The following is a 24374-nucleotide window of genomic DNA, read 5'->3' as shown; positions in this document are numbered from 1 at the left end:
GCAATGCCATAGATGAGGGGATGGAGTGTAATATATTTGTTTTCTGACACTACAAAGATATATGGGAAAGTAAGCTGTGAGGAGGGTGCAGAGAGGCTGCAAAGGGATATAGACGGTTATGTGGATGGGAAAAAAATGTGGCAGATGGAATATTATCCATTTTGGTAAGAATAGAAATTGTGAGAGACAGGGAAATTGTATTCAAGGGGATCTTGTACACATTACAGAAAGTTCACATGCAGGTACAGCAAGCAATTAGGAAAGCAAATTAGGGCGGCGCAGTGGTTAGCACCGCAGCCTCATAGCTCCAGCGACCCGGGTTCAATTCTGGGTACTGCCTGTGCGGAGTTTGCAAGTTCTCCCTGTGACCGCGTGGGTTTCCTCCCACACGCCAAAGACTTGCAGGTTGATAGGTAAATTGACCATTATAAATTGCCCCTAGTATAGGTAGATGGTAGGGAAATATAGGAATGAGTGTAGGATTAGTATAAATGGGTGGTTGATGGTCGGCACAGACTCGGTGGGCCGAAGGACCTGTTTCAGTGCTGTATCTCTAAAACAAAACAAATCGTATGTTGGCCTTTATTACAAAGGGACTGGAGTATAAGAGTAAAGAAGTTATACTGCAATTATATAGGATTTTGGTGAGACCACATATGGAGTACTGTGATCAGTTTCTTTGGATGCTTGGGAAATCTAGGGATGTGGGAATAATATGGGAACGCTGAGTTGAGGTAGAAGATCAGCTATGATCTTATTGAATGGTGAAGCAGACTCTGAGCCTAATGCACATATTTCTTATTTATGTACCATTGTTGTTGATCACCACATCTTGGCTCAAATGGAGTGAACTGGTCCCTGTGCATCTAGTTGAGTTTAGAAACCAGTTTATTCACCAGACTCTGTATTCTGCAACCCATACTGCCCACCTGGCCCTTCCCCAATACACAAGAGGACAAAACACACTTAAAAACAATTCATATCAATTTAGCACAATCTGTTTTTTATGTGCTACTCTTATTTCATCACTGCAAACTCGTCCCACCACCAGGGATAGACCTGTAACTACCAGCACTTCTCTCTAGAGTTAACACAGTTCAATATTTTCTCTCTGGATGCTGCTCAAGTTTGGGAGAGCCAAAATGTTTTCACAGTTCAATAGGAGATTCCTTAATATTTCACAGCCCCATTCGTATTTGTCTCGGGGTGGTTGTGGGGGGTGGGGGGGGGGGGAACGAAAGGCAGACATGCATTTATATAGTGCCTTTTGTGACCTCAGCACGTCCCAAAGTGCTTTACAGCCTATGAAGTAACTTTGAAGAGTAGCCACTGTTATGTAGGAAACCTGGAAACCAAATTGCACGCAGTGAGCTCCCACAAGCAGCACTTTCATGATCTGTTTTTTGTGATGTTGATTGAGGTATAAATATTGGCCAGGGTACTTGGGATAACTTCCCTGCTCTTTGAAGTAGTGTCTTGGGGTCTTTTATGTCCACTGGAGAGGGCAGACAGTATCTCTGACAGTGCAGCACTCCCTCTGTAATGCACTGGAGTGTCAGCCTAGAATTTTGTGCTCAAGTCTTGGAGTGGGACTTGAACCAGCAATCTTCTGACTCAGATCAGTGTTACTCACTGAGCCAAGGCTGACACATCTATCCTAGTGAAATCCTCTGTGTGAAAGGGGTGGGTCTTTGGTGGAGGGCTGTGCTTTATTTATTTTATTTAGAGATACAGCACTGAAACAGGCCCTTCGGCCCACCGAGTCTGTGCCGAACAACAACCACCCATTTATACAGTAATCCCATATTCCCTACCACCTACCTACACTAGGGGCAATTTATAATGGCCAATTTACCTATCAACCTGCAAGTCTTTGGCTGTGGGAGGAAACTGGAGCACCCGGCAAAAACCCACACGGTCTCAGGGAGAACTTGCAAACTCTGCACAGGCAGTAGCCGGAATTGAACCCGGGTCCCTGGAGCTGTGGCCCTAACAAACGTTTTATATTCTGCCTCTACCCTGTTGCTTTTCCAGGATAGCAGTAGAATGATCTAAGTATCTATTTAGCAAGCAGTGCATTCTTTAGTCTTTGGGTTGCTTAACCAGACTGTAGTTTTATAAACATGTTTTTTGTTACAAACAGCATTTGTACTGATTCTGTGTGAATGAGTAATTTCCAGTAAACCAAGTGCTTCTCTGCCTCCTGAGGAGCTATTTATAGTCTCCTTCTGTAAGCACAGGCAGCAAAGGAAGTGCAGGATTTATAGCTGATGATGCCATGGGACCAGGAGCATCTTTTGTTGGAGAAGGAAGCATGTGGGAAGCAGCTCTTTCAATTTCCCTTCACTTTCTGAATCAGTTATCCATATTTTTAATTCATATTGAATAATAGTACAGAATAGCACAGAATAAAACAAAAAGATTTGATGACCCAATGTTTCCCAGATCCTTAAACCTGCCCCTTGATCCCAGCCAATTTGGCCACACCTCATGCGTTCCACAGTTGTTTGAGCCCTCCCTGTTGGAAGGACTAGGGAAATGTCAACCACTGCTGATGCTGGTGCAGGAGTCCTGGGCAGAGCTGGGGGCCCCTGCTGTCAGTGTGTGTTGGGAATAGTGCAGTTAACTCATTTAACCATCCTGTCAAAACATTCGTAGTTGCACACAAGCATATCTGTGACTTTGATCATTTTAAAAATTGTGTTTCTGCTTCCATTTATGCTCATCTTCAAGCCACCAACTCTTGTAGGCTTGTGTTTTTATGGATTTTGCATTCTACATATGTGAGCCATGTCAGAAACCATCCCTAGACAGTGATTTGGAGGCACAGCCCCAGCGACCTGGATTCAGTTCTGGGTACTGCTTGTGCAGAGTTTGCAAGTTCTCCCTGTGACCGCGTGGGTTTCCACCGGGTGCTCTGGTTTCCTCCCACAGCCAAAAACTTGCAGGTTGATGGGTAAATTGGCCATTGTAAATTGCCCTTAGTGTAGGTAGGTGGTAGGAGAATTGAGGGAAGGTGGGGATATGAGAGGGAATATGGGATTAATGTAGGATTAGTATAAATGGGTGGTTGATGGTCGGCACAGACTCGGTGGGCCGAAGGGTCTGTTTCAGTGCTGTATCTCTCTATGACTCTGAGACTCTATTTTTGCTCTCTCAGGGAATTGAGGGGTATGGGGAGCGGGTAGAAAAGTGGAGTTGAAACCCAAGCCAGTCATGATCACATTGAATGGCAGAGCAGGCTCAGCGGGCTGTATGGCCTACTCCAGCTACTATTTCTTATGTTCTTATGATACATGTGAAGGAATGCTGGGTGAAATTATAACTTAAGTCACAAATCCAGTCTTCTCATGTAAGGACTGTTCTTAAGTTGGCAGCTTTTTTGAGGCGCAGACAACTTTTACTAGTTTATGGAGTGGCATCTATGCCATTCTAATTCACTGATTGCTCTGTTCTCTGGGTTCTGTCGCTACTGCGACTAGGATTCAAATGCAGCTAGAATAAAAGTTGTCTATGTTGGAATGTAAAACGTGTTTAGAAGAGCCTCGACACAGTCCTCTATGGGCCTGAGTTTACAACATAAAAATCCAAATTTGGTACAAAATTTATTTCTTCCCCCTCCCTCTTTCTTTACCCCATAAATATAGTAGGATGGTTTTTGAGGAAATATCTCAATACAAGAGGGTTGCATTTCCAGTGTTGACATTTATAATTCTGTTTAAGTTTGACTTTCTGCATTATTGATATATATGATATCTGGGGGTGGGGCAGGGCAAGGACTTTCAAGTGGATTAGGTGCTGTGTCGTCACTGCTGTGACTTGGGCACATTTTGAACCCATGGTCATCTCCTTCAACTTACTAGGGAGTATGTGCCAACTGAGCTTAAAGTAGTCTCAATCCAGTTTATAGTGAGTGCGATTTAGTTTTGAAAGGAATGTTACTTTGGAACATACTAGCACTGAATTTACAATTGCACCCAGACAGCGACTACTGTCCAGTGTATTTTGTAACTGATCTGATATTGCCTAATGAGCACAGTTTATTGCCCTACACGAACCCAATGCTGTACTGATTTGGGAATACGTTTTTAACCTTGTGGTTCCCCAGCTATGTTTGGTTTTCATAAATGTTTTACGGTCGAATTGCTTTCACTCTGGCACTGGTGCATGTGGAATGTATGTCCGTCCTGCTGGATGCTTTTTTCAACCCAGGTGATGAACCAATGTTCATAGAGCAGGACAAAAGCAAGGCTATAATGAGAATGAGGTAAAACAAAAAGTAGTGGGCATCAAGGTTGAGTTTTAAAAGCATCCAGATTGAAAGTGACGACTTGCGGGAGGTGAGTTCCAAGTTCCACAGTTCTGCGAAAGAATGGGATACAGCGTGTTTTATTTTGACACCGTAAGGATATGTAGAAAGGACAAGGAGCATGACAGATGGCATCTTTTGGAGCTAAGGAGAAATGAATAGAAAATTCAGAAGAGCAGTGATTAGAGTAAGATCTTGGTGAAGTAGAGAGGGACCACAGCAAGTTGCAATGGAAAAAGCAGTTAGAGGTGAGACAAGGATCTCCCATTGGGCCACAAACTTTTTCTTTTTCAGGAGTGAGATGTGTTAGAGCTCCCATGGAGGTGGAAACCATATTCAAATCTTTTTATAAAATTGTCCACCATGCTCAATTTTGTGTATGATCCTCAATTGTAGGGTATTTGTGTGGTAGATGAGGGTTTCTGTAGATTACTGTCATGACAGTGATTAAATGCAGCATTGTTCGAGCAACTTACTAATCGGAATATTTTTAAAATTGTGGATCACATTTTAATACAAGAATGGAGGGTTTTGTAGTTTGGTGTCTGAGGTGTACAGCATTATCTACAGTTTGGTATCCTGGATTACAAATATCAATTGGATAAATTGCTATTGTAGAGATGGCAGTCACATCCTTTTCCACATTTAAGTTTGTCTCCGTCTAACTAGCTTGTTCTCCCTTTATGTTGGGAAATTGTCCTTATCTAGGTGAAGGGCCATGGCCCATTGCACATTATGCCATGAAAGTTGCTGCAAGTAATAGAGAAAAGCCAAAATATATCTGAAATTAGAGGTCAGATGACACCAAGCTTTGTTTGAAAAAGCTGGTAGATTGTAGGAAGGGAGGACAGAGGGCGGTGATGTGCTCCACAGTTTTAAGGTGCGAGGAAAGAGAGGATGCTGGGAGAAGGAGGGTCATGTAGCATGACATACTTGATGTTTAGTCAAGAGAGGAAAGTTCATAGCACTAACCATGGTGCTGGTAGAATAGAGATGAAAATAGTTCATTGGGTGAAAGGAAAAAATAAAAAATGTGGGTTTGGATTCAGAGAAAATGTCGAGATGAAAGGCGGTGGAGAGGTTGGAAGTGAGGGAAATCAGTGTTTAATATTGCTCTGTTTTCTTGCTTCAGCTTGCAGGAGGAGTGGTTCTGGGTGTGGCTCTCTGGCTCAGACATGATCCTCAGACAACCAGTGTGCTAGACACACACTTGGAAGATAAATCGGCCCCCAGCACCTTCTTCATAGGTAAGAATTGAAACCTCAAGTTCAGTACAGCCAGATATGCTAAACGCACGTCCTGAGGAAGAATGGAGTTGGAGCTGACAATTAATACAGCCTAACCAACACCTTGTTAACTGAAGGAACGACTAGAATTTTAGCCTCAGATGAATGTGAGCATATTTATAAACTGTTCACAATTAAAAATGTTAAAGCTGTCCCAGTGATTTCTGGAAAATATACTGCCTTATTTAATACTGAGACATTCTGTTGAGGAAGGTTCTGAGTTCCATTGGTCTCTTGAGTTATAGACCTCAGTAGCTGGGACATCGAAACATAGAAAATAGGAGCAGGAGTAGGCCATTCAGCCCTTCGAGCCTGCTCCGCCATTCATTATGATCATGGCTGATCATCCAACTCAGTAACCTGTTCCCGCTTTCGCCCCATATCCTTTGATCCCTTTAAGCCCAAGAGCTATATCTAACTCCTTGAAAACATACAATGTTTTGGCCTCAACTGCTTTCTGTGGTAGCGAATTACATAGGTTCACCACTCTGAGTGAAGAAATTTCTCCTCATCTCAGTTCTGAATATTTTACCCCGTATCCTTAGACTATGATCCCTGGTTCTGGATTCCCCCACCATCGAGAACATCCTTCCTGCATCTACCCTGTCAAGTCCTGTTAGAATGTTATAGGTTTCTATGTGATCCCACCTCACTCTTCTGAACTCCAGCGAATATAATCCTAACCGACTCAATCTCTCCTCCTAAGTCAGTCCTACCGTCCCAGGAATCAGTCTGGTAAACCTTCGCTGCACTCCCTCTGTAGCAAGAACATCCTTCCTCCGATAAGGAGACCAAAACTGCACACAGTATTCCAGGTGTGGCCTCACCAAGGCCCTGTATAATTGCAGCAAGACATCCCTGCTGCTGTACTCTAATCCTCTCGCTATGAAAGCCAACATACCATTTGCCTTTTTTACTGTCTGTTGGACATGCATGCTTAACTTCAGTGACTGGTGTACAAGAATACCCAGGTCTCGTTGCATATTCCCCTCTCTCAGTTTATAGCCGTTCAGATAATCTGCCTTCCTGTTTTTGCTACCAAAGTGGATAACCTCACGTTTATCCATATTATACTGCATCTGCCATGCATTTGCCCACTCACTCAACGTCCAATGCACCCTGAAGCCTCTCTGCATCCTCCTCTCAACTCACCCTCCCACCCAGTTTTGTGTCATCTGCAAATTTGGAGATATTACATTTAGTTCCCTCATCTAAATCATTAATGTATATTGTGAATAGCTGGGGTCCCAGCACCGATCCCTGCAGTACCCCACTAGTCACTGCCTGCCATTCGGAAAAAGGCCCGTTTATCCCTACTCTTTGTTTCCTGTCTGCCAACCAATTTTCTATCCATCGCAATAACCCATCCCATGCGTTTTAATTTTACAAGCTAATCTCTTATGTGGGACTTTGTCGAAAGCCTTCTGAAAGGCCAAATAAACCACATCCACTGGCTCCCCCTCATCAACTCTACTAGTTACATCCTCGAAGAATTCTAGTAGATTTGTCAAGCATGATTTCCCTTTTGTAAATCCATGCTGATTCTGTCCGATTGTAGCAATGTTCTCCAAGTGTTCTGCTATAAAATCTTTGATAATGAACTTTGGAATTTTCCCCGCTACCGACGTCAGGCTGACTGGTCTATAATTCCCTGTTTTCTCTCTGCCTCCCTTTTTAAATAGTGAGGTTACATTGGCTACCCTCCACTCTGTAGGAACTGTTCCAGAGTCTATAGATTCTTGAAAGATGACCACCCATGCATCCACTATTTCTAGGGCCACTTTCTTAAGTACTCTGGGATGCATACCATCAGGCCCTGGGGATTTATCGGCCTTCAATCCCATTGGACAATTCAATTGGTCTATGTTCCTGTTGTTGAAGTCGAAATTCAGCTGGGGTCTCTTCCAGATCATTATCTAGAGACCCCTTCTGGAAATTGTATGTGTGGTGTGTGTGAAAACAGAATTGCAGTCAGTTATGATGACGCTGAAAGTGAAATAGCTAGCTAGGCTAGCCTCACAGAAAGAATAGCCACTTGAGTAAGGAATTGGTGGGACTATATCCCAGCAGAATTGCTATGCCAAACCAGCTGCATGATGGGAGTCCCACTTCAAAAATGCCCACCCTGTCAACAGAAGTAGCAATTGGGTTAATAAAATGGAGTTTCTTAATACTTTAAAACATAATTCAGTGTATTACATCAGTAAACCTTGTTTTTTATACTGTTTAAGCTTTTAAGCAATATCTGACAGACCTTACGAACTTCCAAGCTTTGACATGTGTAAACAAAGCTAATGCTTATGAACTGAGTTATAGAATAATTAACTAAGGATGCTGCGGGGGGATCTTTGTTCATGTCGAAGCTGGCACAATTCTTTCATTGCAGGTTTGTGAGGAAGAAATAAATGGATTAACTATGATACTGGCATAGGATCAGCAGCATTTATTGACTTTCAGATTGTGGTTAGTGTATGAGGCCATGAAATCCCCTGCACTGTTACACCCAAAAGAGCACCAGCAAGGGGGGCAGAAAATTGAAGTCAGGACTGGGAAGTGTTGTAAAGATATTAATATAATTGTGCAATCCACAGCAGTTCATTTGCTTTGCAATCATTGCCTTCTGTCTAGCTGCAGAGTAGATAGTGTACATGCTTAGTTCACGTACGTGGAACTGAGAACCAGTTTTTTAGGCACATTACCAAGATGCACTGACCTTCAGTCATACAAAGAGCAGGGAAGCTGTGGGGAGAATTCTGGTGCATGCTACCAGCTAACTCCTCCATAGCCTTGACATTGCCAATGGTTACAAATGCCTCAATTGCTCTTGGGCTTTTATCCATTGAGCCTATTTCAGGTTGTCACTGGAGACATCACAAATATTGGTCCAAGCAACTTTGGGCATATATGTAGAGAAAGTCACTCTTGTTTGGGCATCGTAGTAACAACTTGTATTTATATAGCACCTTTCATATAATAAAATGTCCCAAGGCGCTGCACAGGAGCATTATAAAGCAAATAAAAGCAAAATACTGTGGATGCTGGAAATCTAAAATAAAAACAAAGTGCTGGAAATACTCAGCAGGTCAGGCAGCATCTGTGAAGAGAGAAACAGAGTTAACGTTTCAGGTCAGTGACCCTTCTTCAGAACTGGCAAAGGTTAGAATAGGCTTTGAGCAAGTGAGAGGGGGAAGAAGGGCAGAGGGAATGAGAGATTAAATGACAGACGTCATGGAACAAAGGCAGAGGGAGGGTTAATCGTTGTAATAAAAGCCAAAACATTAGCCCAGAGAGAGTGTTAATGGCAGAATAATGAGCAGCTCAGTCCAGAAGCACAAACTTGACAAACAAGTTTAAGACAGGCACGTGGTTTAAAAAAATTGTAAAAAAAAAGCTAGTTATGCTCTGAAATTGTTGAACTCAATTTTGAGTCCCGACAGCTATAGAGTGCCTAATCGGAAAATGAGGTGCTGTTCCTTGAGCTTGCATTGAGGTTCACTGGAACACTGCAGCAGGCCAAGGACAGAGATGGGGACATGAGAGCAGGGTGGTGAATAAAAATGGCAATCAGCTGGAAGCTCGGTGTCATGCTTGTAGACTGGGCAGAGGCATTCCACAAAGCGGTCAGTCAATCTGCATTTGGTTTCCCCAGTATAGAAACGACTGCATTGTAAGCAGCAAATAAAGTATACTGAATTGAAAGAAGTACAAGTAAATCACTGCTCCAACTGGAAGGAGCGTTTGGGCCCTGGGTGGTGAGGAGATAGTAGGTAAAAGGGCAGGTATTGCACCACCTGCCATTGCATGGGAAGAGGAGGAGTTGTCGGGGATGATGGAGGAGTGGACCAGGGTGTAGCGGAGGGAACAGTCTCTTCAGAATGCTGACCAGGGAGGGGAAGATGTGGAGGTTGGTGGAGTGGAAAGTGAGGGCAAGGACAACCCTGTCACAGCTCTGGGAGAGAGGGGTAGAGGTGAGGGAGACAGTCGAATGCCCTGTCAACCACAGTGGGGGGTGGGGGGGGGTGGTGGATTCCTCGGTTGAGGAAAAAGGATGACATATCTGAAGCACTGTTGTGGAAGCAAAGTTTGGTCAAAAAGATGGGTTTTAGGGAACATCCTTAAAGATGGTAAGAGGTTTAAGGAGGGAATTCCAGAGCTAGGGCCTTGGTAGCTAAAGGCACATCCACAAATGGTAGAACAATTAAAATCAGGGAATTGCGAGACCAGAATTATTTGAGTGTAGATATCTTCGAGGGCTGAGGGGCTGGAGGAGATTAGAGATGGGGAGGGATGAGGCATAGAGGGATTTGAAAAGAAAGATGAGCAATTTAAAATCGAGGCGTTGCTTGACCAGGAGCCACTGTAGGTCACTGAACACAGGGGTGATGGATGAACGAATTTCGTGAGTAAGGGCATGGGCAGCAGAATTTTGAATGACCTTAAGTTTGTGAAAGGTTAAATGTAGGAGTCCAGCCAGGTGTGTGTTGGAATAGTCAAATCTAGAGGTAACAAAGGTATGGAAGAGGGTTTCAGCAGCAGATGAGATAAGGCAGGGGTGCAGTTGTGTGGTGATATGGAGGTGGAAATAGGCAGTACTCGTGATGTAGAAATATGTGGTCACGAGCTCATCTCTGGATCAGGTATGACTTTGAGGTTGTGTGCAGTCTGGTTCAGCCTCTCAGTTGCCAGGGAGAGAGGGATTGGGTCAGTAACTATGAAATGCCTTTGGATGTTTTATTACATTAAAGGTGCTATATAAATACAAATTGTTTATTGTGATGCACAAACAAGGTGACTTTCTCCAAACATCTGCCCAAAGCTGATTGGACCAGTATTTGTGATGTATCCAGTGACAATCTGAAATAAGTTCAATGGATAAAAGCCCAAGTGCAGTTGTGGCATTTGTAGCCATTGGCACTGTTGAGACTATGGTGGAGTTAGCTGGTAGCATGCACCATAACAATCACTGCAGCTTTCCTGCCCTTTGTATGAGTGGGGCTCAGTGCATCTGGGTAATGTGTGTGAACTGACATGGCTGCAGCCCAACATACATGGCAATTGTGTGTTCCTCTTCTTTCTAAAGTGTGAGATATAGCAGTTTGTACCGGGAACTGAAGATAATTTCTTTGGTCTTCCCATTATTTAATTAGTGGAAATGTCTGCTCAACGAATACTGGATGTCGGGCATGCAGTTTGATAAGTTAAAGATAGTGGAGGAATCGGAGAGGTGGTGGTGAGGTAGAGCTGGGTATCGTCAGTGTGCATGTGAAAACTGATGCTGTTTTCGAATGATGTCGCCGAGGGGCAGCATGTAGATGGAAAGTAGGAGGGGGCCAGCTATAGATCCTTTGGTGGGGGGCAGAGACCAGAAGTAATAGTGGGGGAATGAGAAGGGAAGTCGTTCGAGGTAATACTCTGGCTACGATGAATGGAACCAGATAAGAGCAGTCCCACCCAGCTGGACAATGCTGGAAAGGCATTAGAGGAGGATGGTGTGGTCAACTGTCTAAGGCTGCAGACAGATGGAGAAGGGCAGGAAGGGTAGTGTACTTTTGTCACAGTCACATAGGATGTCATTTGTGACTCATAGAAACATAGAAAATAGGAGCAGGAGTAGGCCATTTGGCCCTTTGAGCCTGCTCCACCATTCATTATGATCATGGCTGATCATCCAACTCAGTAAACTGTTCCCACTTTCCCCCTATATCCTTTGGTCCCTTTCGCCCCAAGAGCTATATTGAACTCCTTTTTGAAAACATACAATATTTTGGCCTCAACTGCTTTCTGTGGTAGCGAATTCCACAGGCTCACCACTCTTTGGGTGAAGTAATTTCTCCTCATCTCAGTCCTGAAAGGTTTACCCCGTATCCTTAGACTGACCCCTGGTTCTGGAGTCCCCCACCATCGGGAACATCCTTCCTGCATCTACCCTGTCATCTGTATTGTGGTGGGGTAGAAACCTGATTGGAGGAATTCAATCTTAAGAGTTCTCTGAAATGGAGGTTGGCAGTGGGGCATTAGTTTGCAAGGATGGTGGGTCAAGGGTTGTTTTTTTGAGGGGGGGGTGATGATGACTGCAGTTTTCAAGGAGAGAGGGACAATACCTAAAGAGAAGTGTCGATCAGCTAAGATGTATTTTTTTTTCTGCTTGGGTGTTAGGATGAGTGTGTCAGACCGCTCTCAGATTCTGCAATTATCTGTTGTACTGTGGTTGTCCCAGAAGTCCGTTACACAGTGCCACTACATCATGCAAGTAAATACTTTCTTGCCAACTTCCATGCTGCCTAAATTTTAAGGTAGTCCATCAGTGCTTGACCTCAAAGCCACATCTCAGGGTGATTTCTGAGGATCCCAGGTCTGCAGCCATGGCTTATGATCATCTCTTTGATTTCCTAGGAGACGAGCTCAATTAAAATACAGTTGAGTTTGTGTACTGTTATAATCCACATATTATACTGGTGGCTAGTTCCATCAGCGCTGTGTACACATTTAAGTATCTGATTATATTATAATTGATACTATACAAGTTTGAGGTCCTGATTGATAATCAAATAATGTTTAAAACCTCTGAAGTTTTCATTGTGTGTGCAAGTTTTAACGATCGTAGACTGACATGACCAGGTTGTTTGCTCATAATAGTTCAATCTCCTTGCAAGAATGGGCCTTCCTACATATGTGGTTATTTAGAGAGGCTGTTGCATATCACAATTGTCTGTTTTTGGTTAATATTTTTTTAAAAAACTGAAGGCAAAACTGAATTACTAATTTGCCGGATGCTATGAATTTCATTGCTGGGTGTTGGGATCTGGTGACCCAGAACCTCCGTTGAAATTTTGAGCTGACCAGAGTCAAAATTAAACATTTAAATTGGTGAGGATGACTATTTTGAAGATGATAGTGCTGATGCTCTGACTCCAGACTCTCTCAAGATGCTTGAATATATGACAAATAATGATTTGTTTGACTCAAAGATCTGGCTGGTCTGGCAAGAATTGAGGAAACAATCATTTTTGTTTCTAACTTGAAGATAAAACAGCCTAAAATTACTGATATTTAAAAAAAAAAATTCCTTTTAACATTACCTTGTCCATAAAATTCTAAATGTCTTCAAAATGGTCTGTAAATGTTTGAGAAAAGTTCCAGTAGTGTTTTGTTTGATTTTATTTTATTGTTGAACTAGATAAATTTGTAACATTAAGCAGACTTGACTATATAATGAGATGAATGTCTCCACAAGAGTTCTGTTGAGTGTGATTTTGGCAATGTTGATGTAGTACTTGGGTCTGCCCTACAGTATGGTCCAGTGAGAATTTCTAGGGTTGTCGCTGTCTGTTCCATAATGCACAACATTTCGCTGCTGGGTGTTAACATGGAGGCTCCAGAGGAGATCAGCCCCACTACAGCAAAGGAGCAACTAAAATGAGCAGGAGTGACATGAAGGACCAGCAGAAGAAAATGCATTGCTAACAGAAATCTTTCATGTGCACTTCCTTTTCAATGCAACTTTCAAATCTGCCATTCATGCAACCTGATGAAACCTCATCGAGAAGAAAACTCCAGTGTGACCACATTTTTAATGTGTGGATTTTTTTGTGTGCGAGAGTTGCAGTTTTCTAAGATATTGTCTCCTGTTGGTGACTGTGTGAGTACTTCTTGAACCGAATGTGCTTTGTCTCAACACTGTCTATGTGGCAAGAGGTATTTAATATCTCTGCCATCCTCCACAAAGAATCTCTGCTTAATCTTGAACTGTCCTAAGCTGTCTAACTATTCTACTTATACTAAAGGCCTTTATTTCATTTTAGATTTATTTGCTGCTTGTGTCCATATAAGTGCATATATGCATGTGAAAGAGCAGTTCCAGGTGAAGACTCTAACGAGGTGAAGAGGTAAAGGGCACCCACTGAAATTGCTGGGGGTTTTTTTTGATGTCCTGGTAATGTCAAACCCAGAGAGAACTTGACTGAAACTGTCCATTTCAATTGCTAATTAAACACTTCAATGGATTGTTTTACCTCATTACTCAGATCAAAAAGATTAGAAGCTATTGAATGGCACACTATTGACATCATCCAAACCCTAATTGGGTTTCATGCCATAACAGTTCTGTCCTAGTACTAATCTTTATACTGGCAACTGTACAGTAGATCACAAATCAGAATAGTCATGAGGTGTGTTCTACAAACCATGCTGTTCGAGGGAAACTGCTTTGCATCATGAAATCTCCACATTGGGATTGATCCCATTTGAATTCAGCTGCAGCTTCTTTGTAAATTTTGTGGATTTTCTTATTTATTCTTCTTTCCTTCCCCCTCACACCCCTCTGCAGTTCAGTGGCCCTGGCATGTCCTGTTCCGCTAGTATATCTGCAGTACACAGTGCACTCTCAATCCTGTCTGACTCATTACCACATGAAATATAAACGTGCAATGGATGAGAACAAAACTGATAAGAACGCAGCAGTACGAGAACTACCTAGGGTGGGTGGGTGACCGTGGCATTTACCAGGAATTTTGCTGTTCACACGGTAGAGTTATTGTTGATGTTTATATGTTGGGTGAGTGGGTTTCGCTGTGATTCCTTCTATGGTCCCTTAGTCTACTGCTGCTCATGGTTTACATTATGAAATATAGACAGGTGGCTGAGGTACTGGAGCCCATGAAATTAGAACGTGCCTGTTGGAGGTTCCATATGAGGAGATGCTGATGTATATAGGAACTCCTAACCTGTCCTGATTGAGGGCAGTAATTCTTTATGGACATACGAATTAGGAGCAGAAATAGGCCATCTGGCCCCTCTAGCCTGCTTCGCCATTCAATATGATCATGGCTGATCTGTTTGTGTCTCGCATTCCGCACTCCCATCTACCCCTTCTAACCTTGGATTTTGTTAGGTGAGGGAATCAATCTACCTCCGCCTTAAAAATATTCAATGACCCCTCCTCCACCACCTTCTGAGACAGAGTGTTCCAAAGTTGCACAACCCTCAGAAAAAAATTCTCATCTCTGTCCTAAAAGGGCGACCCCTAGTTTTAAAACCGTGCCCCCTAGTTCTGTACTCACCCGCAAGAGGAAACATCCTTTCCACATCCACCTTGTCAAGATCATTCAGGATCTTATATACTTCAATCAAGTCTCCCCTCACTCTGCTAAACTCCAGTGAAGACGAGCCCAGGCTGTCCAGCATTTTCTCTTAAGACAACCTGCTCATTGCAGGTATCAATCTAGTAAATCTTTCCTTCTGTTGAACAGGGAGCATGGGTTGGGTCTCCCTGCATGTGGGAGCACTTTTGTAATTCTTCTTAGTGTCCTTTAACCTACAACCCCGCAAAGGGGTGTGTCAGTGCTGCACTAACTGTCCTCATATATTGACAACACGTAGCTGTCGCTGGCCTGGAACTTGTTTTCCTCCCAGAGCAGCCTTTTATAATGATGGCCATCTGCTGCAGTCTGAACAGCTTCAGATTTAATAACACATTCCCCACATCTATCATTGGGGACACATTGAACAACTTTCTTGTTCAGATGCTCAGTCAGCATGGATTTGTGATGGCTTGGTCATGTCTAATTAATCCAGTTATATTTTTTGCAAATGTCACTAACAAGGTGTCTATGGTTATTGTCTATATGGACTGACGGTGATTCTCCAACTTTTTTGGTTGATCCCTTTTCAAATGGATTAGCGATCATGCCGCCATCTAAATTATAATACATAATGCTTTGAAGAGAACAGGTATTTACTTTGGTGCCACTTTCGGTGGCCCTCATAAGCCACTCTGTGCTGTAAATGTGGCTGCTGCACTCCGCTTCCAGTTTGCACTTTTGCATTATTTTGCCAGAGGACCTCCCCTCCCCCCACCCCGGAAAGTCTCTATGGACTCCCAGGAGTCTGCAGACCTCCGTTTGAGAACCACTGTCCTACAGAAAGCATTTGATAAGGTTCTATGTTAGAGACAGCGAAATTAAAAGCACATGGAATTGAAGGAATATTGTGATGTGGATGGTAATTGGTTGGGTGGTAGGAGGCAGCAGGGGTAAAAAGCAGGATGTGACGAGTGTGTGCGCACCTCTTTGCCTCCCTCTCTGTGTGTATTAGTGGCTCTGGGATAATCTTTACAAGTTTAAGTTCCCAGTGTCTAGTCATAACGGAGGGTCAAATCTTCCAGGGAATGTTTTTGACTGTTTACTGCCAGGGTTGAGTCATATGTGGTGATTGGCTTGCAAAATTACAAAAATAAAATCATCCAACAAAATGAGCTGCCCTTGATCCTAGACTGCTAGACTGTCACCCTGGACAACTACTCTTAAATTCACTGAAATTCTAGTGGCATCCCTCTTTGTAGAATATAGACTTAACTTCAGGGGAGGTGGAACTAAAATTAAGACCCATGGAAAGTTCTAGTCATTGTAGTGTGCATTATGGAAACTAAGATGAGCTGAGATGTTTGTGCCATGGTGGGGATGCCTGTTCATTTGACTAGAAGAGACATTTCTTGGGAAGGGAATCCCCTTCAAGTGTTTCAAGAGTTCATATTTCAAACACAAAAGTGAATTAGATGCATGTGTCTGGACGGAAGAGCGTAACCAATGTATGTGAGAATGAGAGGGTGTCCGCTGATGGTTTATCCAGTGATTTGCTGACCCATTGGAGTCCGATGTGAGATTGATATTAAATCTCCGGCTCACTAGTTTCCCTGTGGCTTCCAGAGACCGCACACTGCATGCTGGCCAGACGTCCACTGTGTTCATGCAAGGTTAATTATGTTAAAATAAACAGGTGAAGGGCATTGTTTAAGGACTGAGAGGCCATAAAAAGAGAGCCTGCTGAGACACGAGGGCTGGAATTTTATGCCCCACCCCCACAGGAGCGGGGCGGGGTTTGTAAAATTGTGGGGGGCGGGTGGCGAGAAATGGCCTGCCCACCCCAGGCCAAATAAGGTCCTTAAGTGGCCAATTAACTGCCACTTAAGAGCCTCGTCCTGCCGTCGCTGGTATTTTACCAGTGGGCTGCTTTTTTTTTATTCATTCATGGAATGTAGGCATCACTGGCCAGGCCAGCATTTATTGCCCATCCCTAATTGCCCTTGAGAAGGTGGTGGTGAGCTGCCTTCTTGAACCGCTGCAGTCCATTTGGTGTAGGTATACCCACAGTGCTGTTAGGAATGGAGTTCCAGGATTTTGACCCAGCGACAGTGAAGGAACGGCGATATAGTTCCAAGTCAGGATGGTGTGTGACTTGTATGGGAACTTGCAGGTGGTGGTGTTCCCATGTATTTGCTGCCCTTGTCCTTCTAGTTGGTTGAGGTCACTGGTTTGGAAGGTGCTGTCGAAGGAGCTTTGGTGCATTGCTGCAGTGCATCATGTAAATGGTACACACTGCTGTCACTGTGCGTCGGTGGTGGTGGAGGGAGTGAATGTTTGTAGATGGGGTGCTAATCAAGCGGGCTGCTTTGTCCTGGATGGTGTCAAGCTTCATGAGTGTTGTTGGAGCTGCACCCATCCAGGCAAGTGGAGAGTATTTCATCACACTTCTGACTTGTGCCTTGTAGATGGTGGACAGGCTTTGAGGAGTCAGGAGGTGAGTTACTCGCCTCAGGATTCCTAGCCTCTGACCTGCTCTTGTAGCCACGGTATTTATAAGGCTACTCCAGTTCAGTTTCTGGTCAATGGTAGCCCCTAGGATGTTGATAGTGGAGGATTCAGCGATGGTAATGCCATTGAATGTGAAGGGGAGATGGTTAGATTCTCTCTTGTTGGAGATGGTATTTGCCTGGCACTTGTGTGGCACGAATGTTACTTGTAACTTATCAGTCCAAGCCTGGATATTGTCTTGCTGCATTTCTACACGGACTGCTTCAGTATCTGAGTAGTCACGAATGGTGCTGAACATTGTGCATTCATCAGCGAACATCCCCACCTCTGACCTTATGATTGAAGGAAGGTCATTGATGAAGCAGCTGAAGATGGTTGGGCCTAGGACACTACCCTGAGGAGCTCCTGCAGTGATGTCCTGCAGCTCAGATGATTGACCTCCAACAACCACAACCATCTTCCTTTGCGCCAAGTATGACTCCAGCCAGCAGAGGGTTTTCCCCCTGATTCCCATTGACCTCAGTTTTGCTAGGGCTCCTTAATGCCATACTCGGTCAAATGCTGCCTTGATGTCAAGGGCAGTCTCACCTCACCTCACCTCTTGAGTTCAGCTCTTTTGTCCATGTTTGAACCAAGGCTGTAATGAGGTCAGGAGCTGAGTGGCCCTGGTGGAACCCAAACTGAGCATCACTGAGCAGGTTATTGTTAAGCAAGTGCCACTTGATGGCACTGTTGATGACACCTTCCATCACTTTACTGATGATTGAGAGTAGGCTGATGGAGTGGTAATTGGCCGGGTTGGACTTGTCCTGCTTTTTGTGTACAGGACATACCTGGGAAATTTTCCACATTGCAGGGTAAATGCCAGTGGTGTAGCTGTACTGGAACAGCTTGGCTAGGGGCGCGACAAGTTCTGGAGCACAGGTCTTCAGTACTTTTGCGGAATATTGTCAGGGCCCATAGCCTTTGCAGTATCCAATGCCTTCAGTCGTTTCTTGATATCACGCGGAGTGAATCGAATTGGCTGAAGTCTGGCATCTGTGTTACTGGGGACTTCAGGAGGAGGCAGAGATGGATCATCAATTCGGCACTTCTGGCTGAAGATTGTTGCAAATGCTTTAGCCTTATCTTTCGCATTGATGTGCTGGGCTCCCCCATTGTTGAGGATGGGGATATTTGTGGAGCTACCTCCTTCAGTTAGGTGTTTAATTGTCCACCATTCACGGCTGGATGTGGCAGGACTGCAGAGCTTAGATCTGATCTGTTGGTTGTGGGATCGCTTAGTTCTGTCTATCGCATGCTGCTTACGCAGTTTGGCATGCAAGTAGTCCTGGGTTGTAGCTTCACCAGGTTGACACCTCATTTTGAGGTATGCCTGGTGCTGCTCCTGGCATGCCCTCCTGCACTCTTCATTGAACCAGGGTTGGTCTCCTAGCTTGATGGTAATGGTAGAGTGGGGTTATGCCGGGCCATGAGGTTACAGATTGTGGTTGAGTACAATTCTGCTGCTGCTGATGGCCCACAGCGCCTCATGGATGTCCAGTTTTGCATTGCTAGATCTGTTCGAAATATATCCAATTTAGCACGGTGATAGTGCCACACACCACGATGGACAGTATCCTCAATGTGAAGGCGGGACTTCGTCTCTACAAGGACTGTGCGGTGGTCACTCCTACCGATACTGTCATGAACAGAAGCATCTGCGGCAGGCAGATTGGTGAGGACGAGGTCATGTTTTTCCCTCGTTGGTTCCCCCACCACCTGCCGCAGACCCAGTCTAGCAGATATGTCCTTTAGGACTCGGCCAGCTCGGTCAGTAGTGGTGCTACCAAGCCACTCTTGGTGATGGACATTAAATTCCCCCACCCAGAGTACATTTTGTGCCCTTGCCACCCTCAGTGCTTCCTCCAAGTGGTGTTCAACATGGAGGAGTACTGAGTGATCAGCTGAGGGAGGGTGGTAGGTGGTAATCAGTAGGAGGTTACCTTGCCCATGTTTGACCTGATGCCATGAGACTTCATGGGGTCCGGAGTCGATGTTGAGGACTCTCAGGGCAACTCCCTCCCACTGTATACCACTGTGCCACCACCTGTGGTGGGTCTGTCCTGCCGGTGGGACAGGACATACCCGGGGATGGTGATGGCAGTGTCAGGGACATTGTCTGTAAGGTATGATTCCGTGAGTATGACTATGTCAGGCTGTTGCTTGACTAGTCTGTGGGACAGCTCTCCCAAATTTGGCACAAGCCCCCAGATGTTGGTATGGAGGACTTTGCAGGGTCGACAAGGATGGTTTTGCTGTTGTCGTTTCCGGTGCCTAGATCGATGCCGGGTGGTCCGTCCGGTTTCATTGTTTTTGCTGAAGTCTCCCAGGAGGCCACCCAGTGAAACCTGGCAGTTTCCTCCCAGGCTGTGGGTGGGGGTTTTCCCTCCTGATCAGGCACCCTGTGCCCCACGGGGAGACCACCTCCACAGCCCAACCGCCCTCACAACACAACACCTGCCGCCCCCTCTTCCTTCCTTTTTTCTGCCCCCCACCCCACCCCACCCCCTCGTCTCGTCTCGCCAGAATCCTGTTGATGGTTCCCGGCGAGGCCCCAGAAACTTACCTTGTTTCCAGGTGCAGTCCCAGCAGTGGCCAACCCTCCCAGTAGCTCGTGGGTTTGGGACTTCCTGCCAAAGATGGGTGGAAGTGCTGCCCAGGGCCCATTAAGCGCCTAGGGCACGTAAAATCCAGGAATGGCTCCCAGACCCGGTGGAGGCGGGCTTGCCCCTGACTTTTTGGCTGGTGTCCCGCCCGACTTAAAATTCTGGCCAAGGTGTGGGTTTGCAAGAGGTAGAGATATGTAATGTTGCATTTTGTGAATAAATCAACTATCAAAAGGATCTGTGTCCAGATTCATTCTTCACCATTTGGCTTGGATCCATTTAACAAACTTTAAGCCTACCACTTTAGTCAGAGCAACATCCTCAATCGGAAGTGAAATATCCTCAATAGGCGGTAATTGTCACGGCTCCCTTTTCCTGTCTGAAAAATGCTTACCAGAAATAAACTTGTCAATACATTTTTAATCATTTCCTACTTATCTAATATCTTTTTTTTCTTCTTTGGCCTCCTTATCTCGACAGACAATGGGTAAGCGCCTGGAGGTGGTCAGTGGTTTGTGGAGCAGCACCTGGAGTGACTATAAAGGCCAATTCTAGAGTGACAGGCTCTTCCACAGGAGCTGCAGAAAAATTTGTTTGTCGGGGCTGTTACACAGTTGGCTCTCCCCTTGCGCTTTTGTCTTTTTTCCTGCCAACTGCTAAGTCTCTTTGACTCGCCACATTTTAGCCCCGCCTTTATGCTACCTAATATAGAGATTCAAAAACCATTCTGTTCTCCAACCAGATTTTTCCATTGAATCTCAGTAGCGTGTCTGTCTCGCAGGCCAATTTCGATTGTGGGAGGGCCTTTGAGAGAATATCTGCAGAAACTGCCTCCATAGCCTTCCAGACAAAGGCACCTACTGATTTAGTACTAACCATACACAGCACACGCTAGGAGGGTCATGTCTGTGTCTCAGTTGGGGCTCTGGAATTGGCTTCAGTGCTCCAGGCTAGGGATGGGGAAGAACCAGCCAGGCAGCTTGTTCCTGTATGCTATCCAGTGACTGCTGCTGGGATGTTTGCTTGGGGAACTCTGGTGAAAACAGAATTGAGCTTGTATGGTGCCCCTTGTATTCCAATAGCCTGCCAGTGTTCACTCCACAAACTCTTGTATGAAGAATGTCTATTTGGCTGAGGGAGCGTATCAATGGAGATGTAGGTGTTTCAGCACAAGTCGGTGCCTTGGTGAGGGAGGGAGAGAAAGCTGGTACCGCATAAGCCTTTATCCTGCCTTTGAAGCAGATAGGCTAATTGTGTTTGAGTTAGTACACCCAAAGGATCTGTAGACTGACTGGAAGCACACAATTGCCTTTCCACACACTGACCAGGGCCACATCTCTCAAACCCAGTACATAAAGAGCACCCTGGACCATACTCCTTAATCAACCTAACCTCCTTGCTGATGATTATGTTGGGCTCCGTTGGTGAGTAATATTACAGAATGTGGAGATCTCTGCTGGACCTTCAATCTACCTGTTCTTTTTCTTTTGGGCCTCCTTATCTCGAGAGACAATGGATACGCGCCTGGAGGTGGTCAGTGGTTTGTGAAGCAGCGCCTGGAGTGGCTATAAAGGCCAATTCTGGAGTGACAGGCTCTTCCACAGGTGCTGCAGAGAAATTTGTTTGTCGGGGCTGTTGCACAGTTGGCTCTCCCCTTGCGCCTCTGTCTTTTTTCCTGCCAACTACTACGTCTCTTCGACTCGCCACAATTTAGCCCTGTCTTTATGGCTGCCCGCCAGCTCTGGCGAATGCTGGCAACTGACTCCCATGACTTGTGATCAATGTCACACGATTTCATGTCGCGTTTGCAGACGTCTTTATAGCGGAGACATGGACGGCCGGTGGGTCTGATACCAGTGGCGAGCTCGCTGTACAATGTGTCTTTGGGGATCCTGCCATCTTCAATGCGGCTCACATGGCCAAGCCATCTCAAGCGCCGCTGACTCAGTAGTGTGTATAAGCTGGGGGTGTTGGCCGCTTCAAGGACTTCTGTGTTGGAGATATAGTCCTGCCACCTGATGCCAAGTATTCTCCGAAGGCAGCGAAGATGGAATGAATTGAGACGTCGCTCTTGGCTGGCATACGTTGTCCAGGCCTCGCTGCCGTAGAGCAAGGTACTGAGGACACAGGCCTGATACACTCGGACTTTTGTGTTCCGTGTCAGTGCGCCATTTTCCCACACTCTCTTGGCCAGTCTGGACATAGCAGTGGAAGCCTTACCCATGCGCTTGTTGATTTCTGCATCTAGAGACAGGTTACTGGTGATAGTTGAGCCTAGGTAGGTGAACTCTTGAACCACTTCCAGAGCGTGGCCATCAATATTGATGGATGGAGCATTTCTGACGTCCTGCCCCATGATGTTCATTTTCTTGAGGCTGATGGTTAGGCCAAATTCATTGCAGGCAGCCGCAAACCTGTCGATGAGACTCTGCAGGCATTCTTCAGTGTGAGATGTTAAAGCAGCATCGTCAGCAAAGAGGAGTTCTCTGATGAGGACTTGCCGTACTTTGGACTTCGCTCTTAGACGGGCAAGGTTGAACAACCTGCCCCCTGATCTTGTGTGGAGGAAAATTCCTTCTTCAGAGGAATTGAACGCATGTGAAAGCAGCAGGGAGAAGAAACACCCAAAAAGTGTGGGTGCGAGAACACAGCCCTGTTTCACACCACTCAGGATAGGAAAGGGCTCTGATGAGGAGCCACCATGTTGAATTGTGCCTTTCATATTGTCATGGAATGAGGTGGTGATGATACTTAGTAGCTTTGGTGGACATCCGATCTTTTCTAGTAGTCTGAAGAGACCACGTCTGCTGACGAGGTCAAAGGCTTTGGTGAGATCAATGAAAGCAATGTAGAGGGGCATCTGTTGTTCACGGCATTTCTCCTGTATCTGACGAAGGGAGAACAGCATGTCAATGGTCGATCTCTCTGCACGAAAGCCACACTGTGCCTCAGGGTAGACGCGCTCGGCCAGCTTCTGGAGCCTGTTCAGAGCGACTCGAGCAAAGACTTTCCCCACTATGCTGAGCAGGGAGATTCCACGGTAGTTGTTGCAGTCACCGCGGTCACCTTTGTTTTTATAGAGGGTGATGATATTGGCATCGCGCATGTCCTGGGGTACTGCTCCCTCGTCCCAGCACAGGCATAGCAGTTCATGTAGTGCTGAAAGTATAGCAGGCTTGGCACTCTTGATTATTTCAGGGGTAATGCTGTCCTTCCCAGGGGCTTTTCCGCTGGCTAGAGAATCAATGGCATCACTGAGTTCCGATTTGGTTGGCTGTATGTCCAGCTCATCCATGACTGGTAGAGGCTGGGCTGCATTGAGGGCAGTCTCAGTGACCGCATTCTCCCTGGAGTACAGTTCTAAGTAGTGCTCAACCCAGCGGTCCATCTGTTTGCGTTGGTCAGTGATTATGTCCCCCGATTTAGATTTGAGGGGGGCGATCTTCTTGATGGTTGGCCCAAGAGCTCTCTTCATGCCATCATACATTCCTCTGATGTTTCCGGTGTCTGAGGCCAGCTGAATATGACTGCATAGGTGTTGCCAGTAGTCGTTTGCGCAACGCCTAGCTGTTCTTTGTGCAGTACTTCTGGCTGCTTTTAAGTGCTGCGGATGTTAAATCGCTGGGGGCTTTCTTGTAGTTCAACAGTGCAATGCGATTAGCTGCTATGACAGGTTCCAGCTCTTCATTATGAGATTGAAACCAGTCCGCATTTCTCTTCGCACTTTTGCCATAGGTGGTCAAAGCTGACTCATAGATGGCGTCTCTGATGTGGGCCCACTTGGTCTCAGCATCCCCTGTGGGAGTGTTTTGAAGGGCTGTTACAAATGAATTTAGAAATTTTTGTAACAGCTGTGGGTGAGAAATTCTGCTCGTGTTGATGTGCGGGTGGCCCTTCTGCTTGGAATGATGCAACTTCTTTGGTCTGAGTCTAACCTTGCTGCACACCAGGGAGTGGTCGGTGTCGCAGTCCGCACTGTGGAAGCTGCGTGTGATTTGAACACTGTTTAAGGCGGCTCGCCTTGTGACAATGAGGTCTAGCTGGTGCCAACGACGCGATCTTGGGTGCCTCCATGAAACCTGGTGACAGGGTTTAGTGTGAAAGAACGAGTTGGTGATGCAGAGGTTATGATAGATACACAACTCAAGCAGTCTCTGCCCGTTCTCATTCATCCTTCCAACGCCATAGCGCCCAAGGCAGGAGGGCCATGAGTCATGGTCGGCCCCAACCCTGGCATTAAAGTCCCCCAGCAGGAATAGGTGTTCGGTATTGGGGATGCTGCTAATGATATGGAGTTGTTCATAGAACTGGTCTTTAGCTTCAGGTGGGGAGCAGAGTGTTGGAGCATAGATGCTGAGTAGGTGTACTGGACCAGAGGTGGTGAGCAGTCGGATGGACAGTATGCGTTCCGAGCCATTTGAGGGAGGCTCTATCATGCTGAGCAAGGAGTTTCTGATGGCGAAGCCCACTCCATGCTGTCTTGGTTCTTCAGGATCTACCTGTAATGCAGCAAGTAAAATGTACTGAACAATGATTTGAGAAA

General features: G+C 45.5%; 1 protein-coding gene across 1 annotated transcript in view; it reads left to right on the top strand.

The window, feature by feature from the left end:
• The window catches only part of cd81a (CD81 molecule a), an 83625-nt gene that overhangs the window by 5727 nt on the left and 53524 nt on the right, over positions 1-24374 (top strand). Inside the window, exon 2 of the mRNA XM_068046096.1 lies at positions 5442-5556. Within this exon, the coding sequence (XP_067902197.1) occupies positions 5442-5556 (115 nt within the window). The remainder of the gene's footprint in view (positions 1-5441; positions 5557-24374) is intronic.

The sequence above is a fragment of the Heterodontus francisci genome, chromosome 14 (assembly GCF_036365525.1).
Source record: "Heterodontus francisci isolate sHetFra1 chromosome 14, sHetFra1.hap1, whole genome shotgun sequence".
Lineage (NCBI taxonomy): Eukaryota > Metazoa > Chordata > Chondrichthyes > Heterodontiformes > Heterodontidae > Heterodontus > Heterodontus francisci.
The sequence above is the reverse complement of the archived record's forward strand: the minus strand, read 5'-3'. Positions and strand labels throughout refer to the sequence as shown.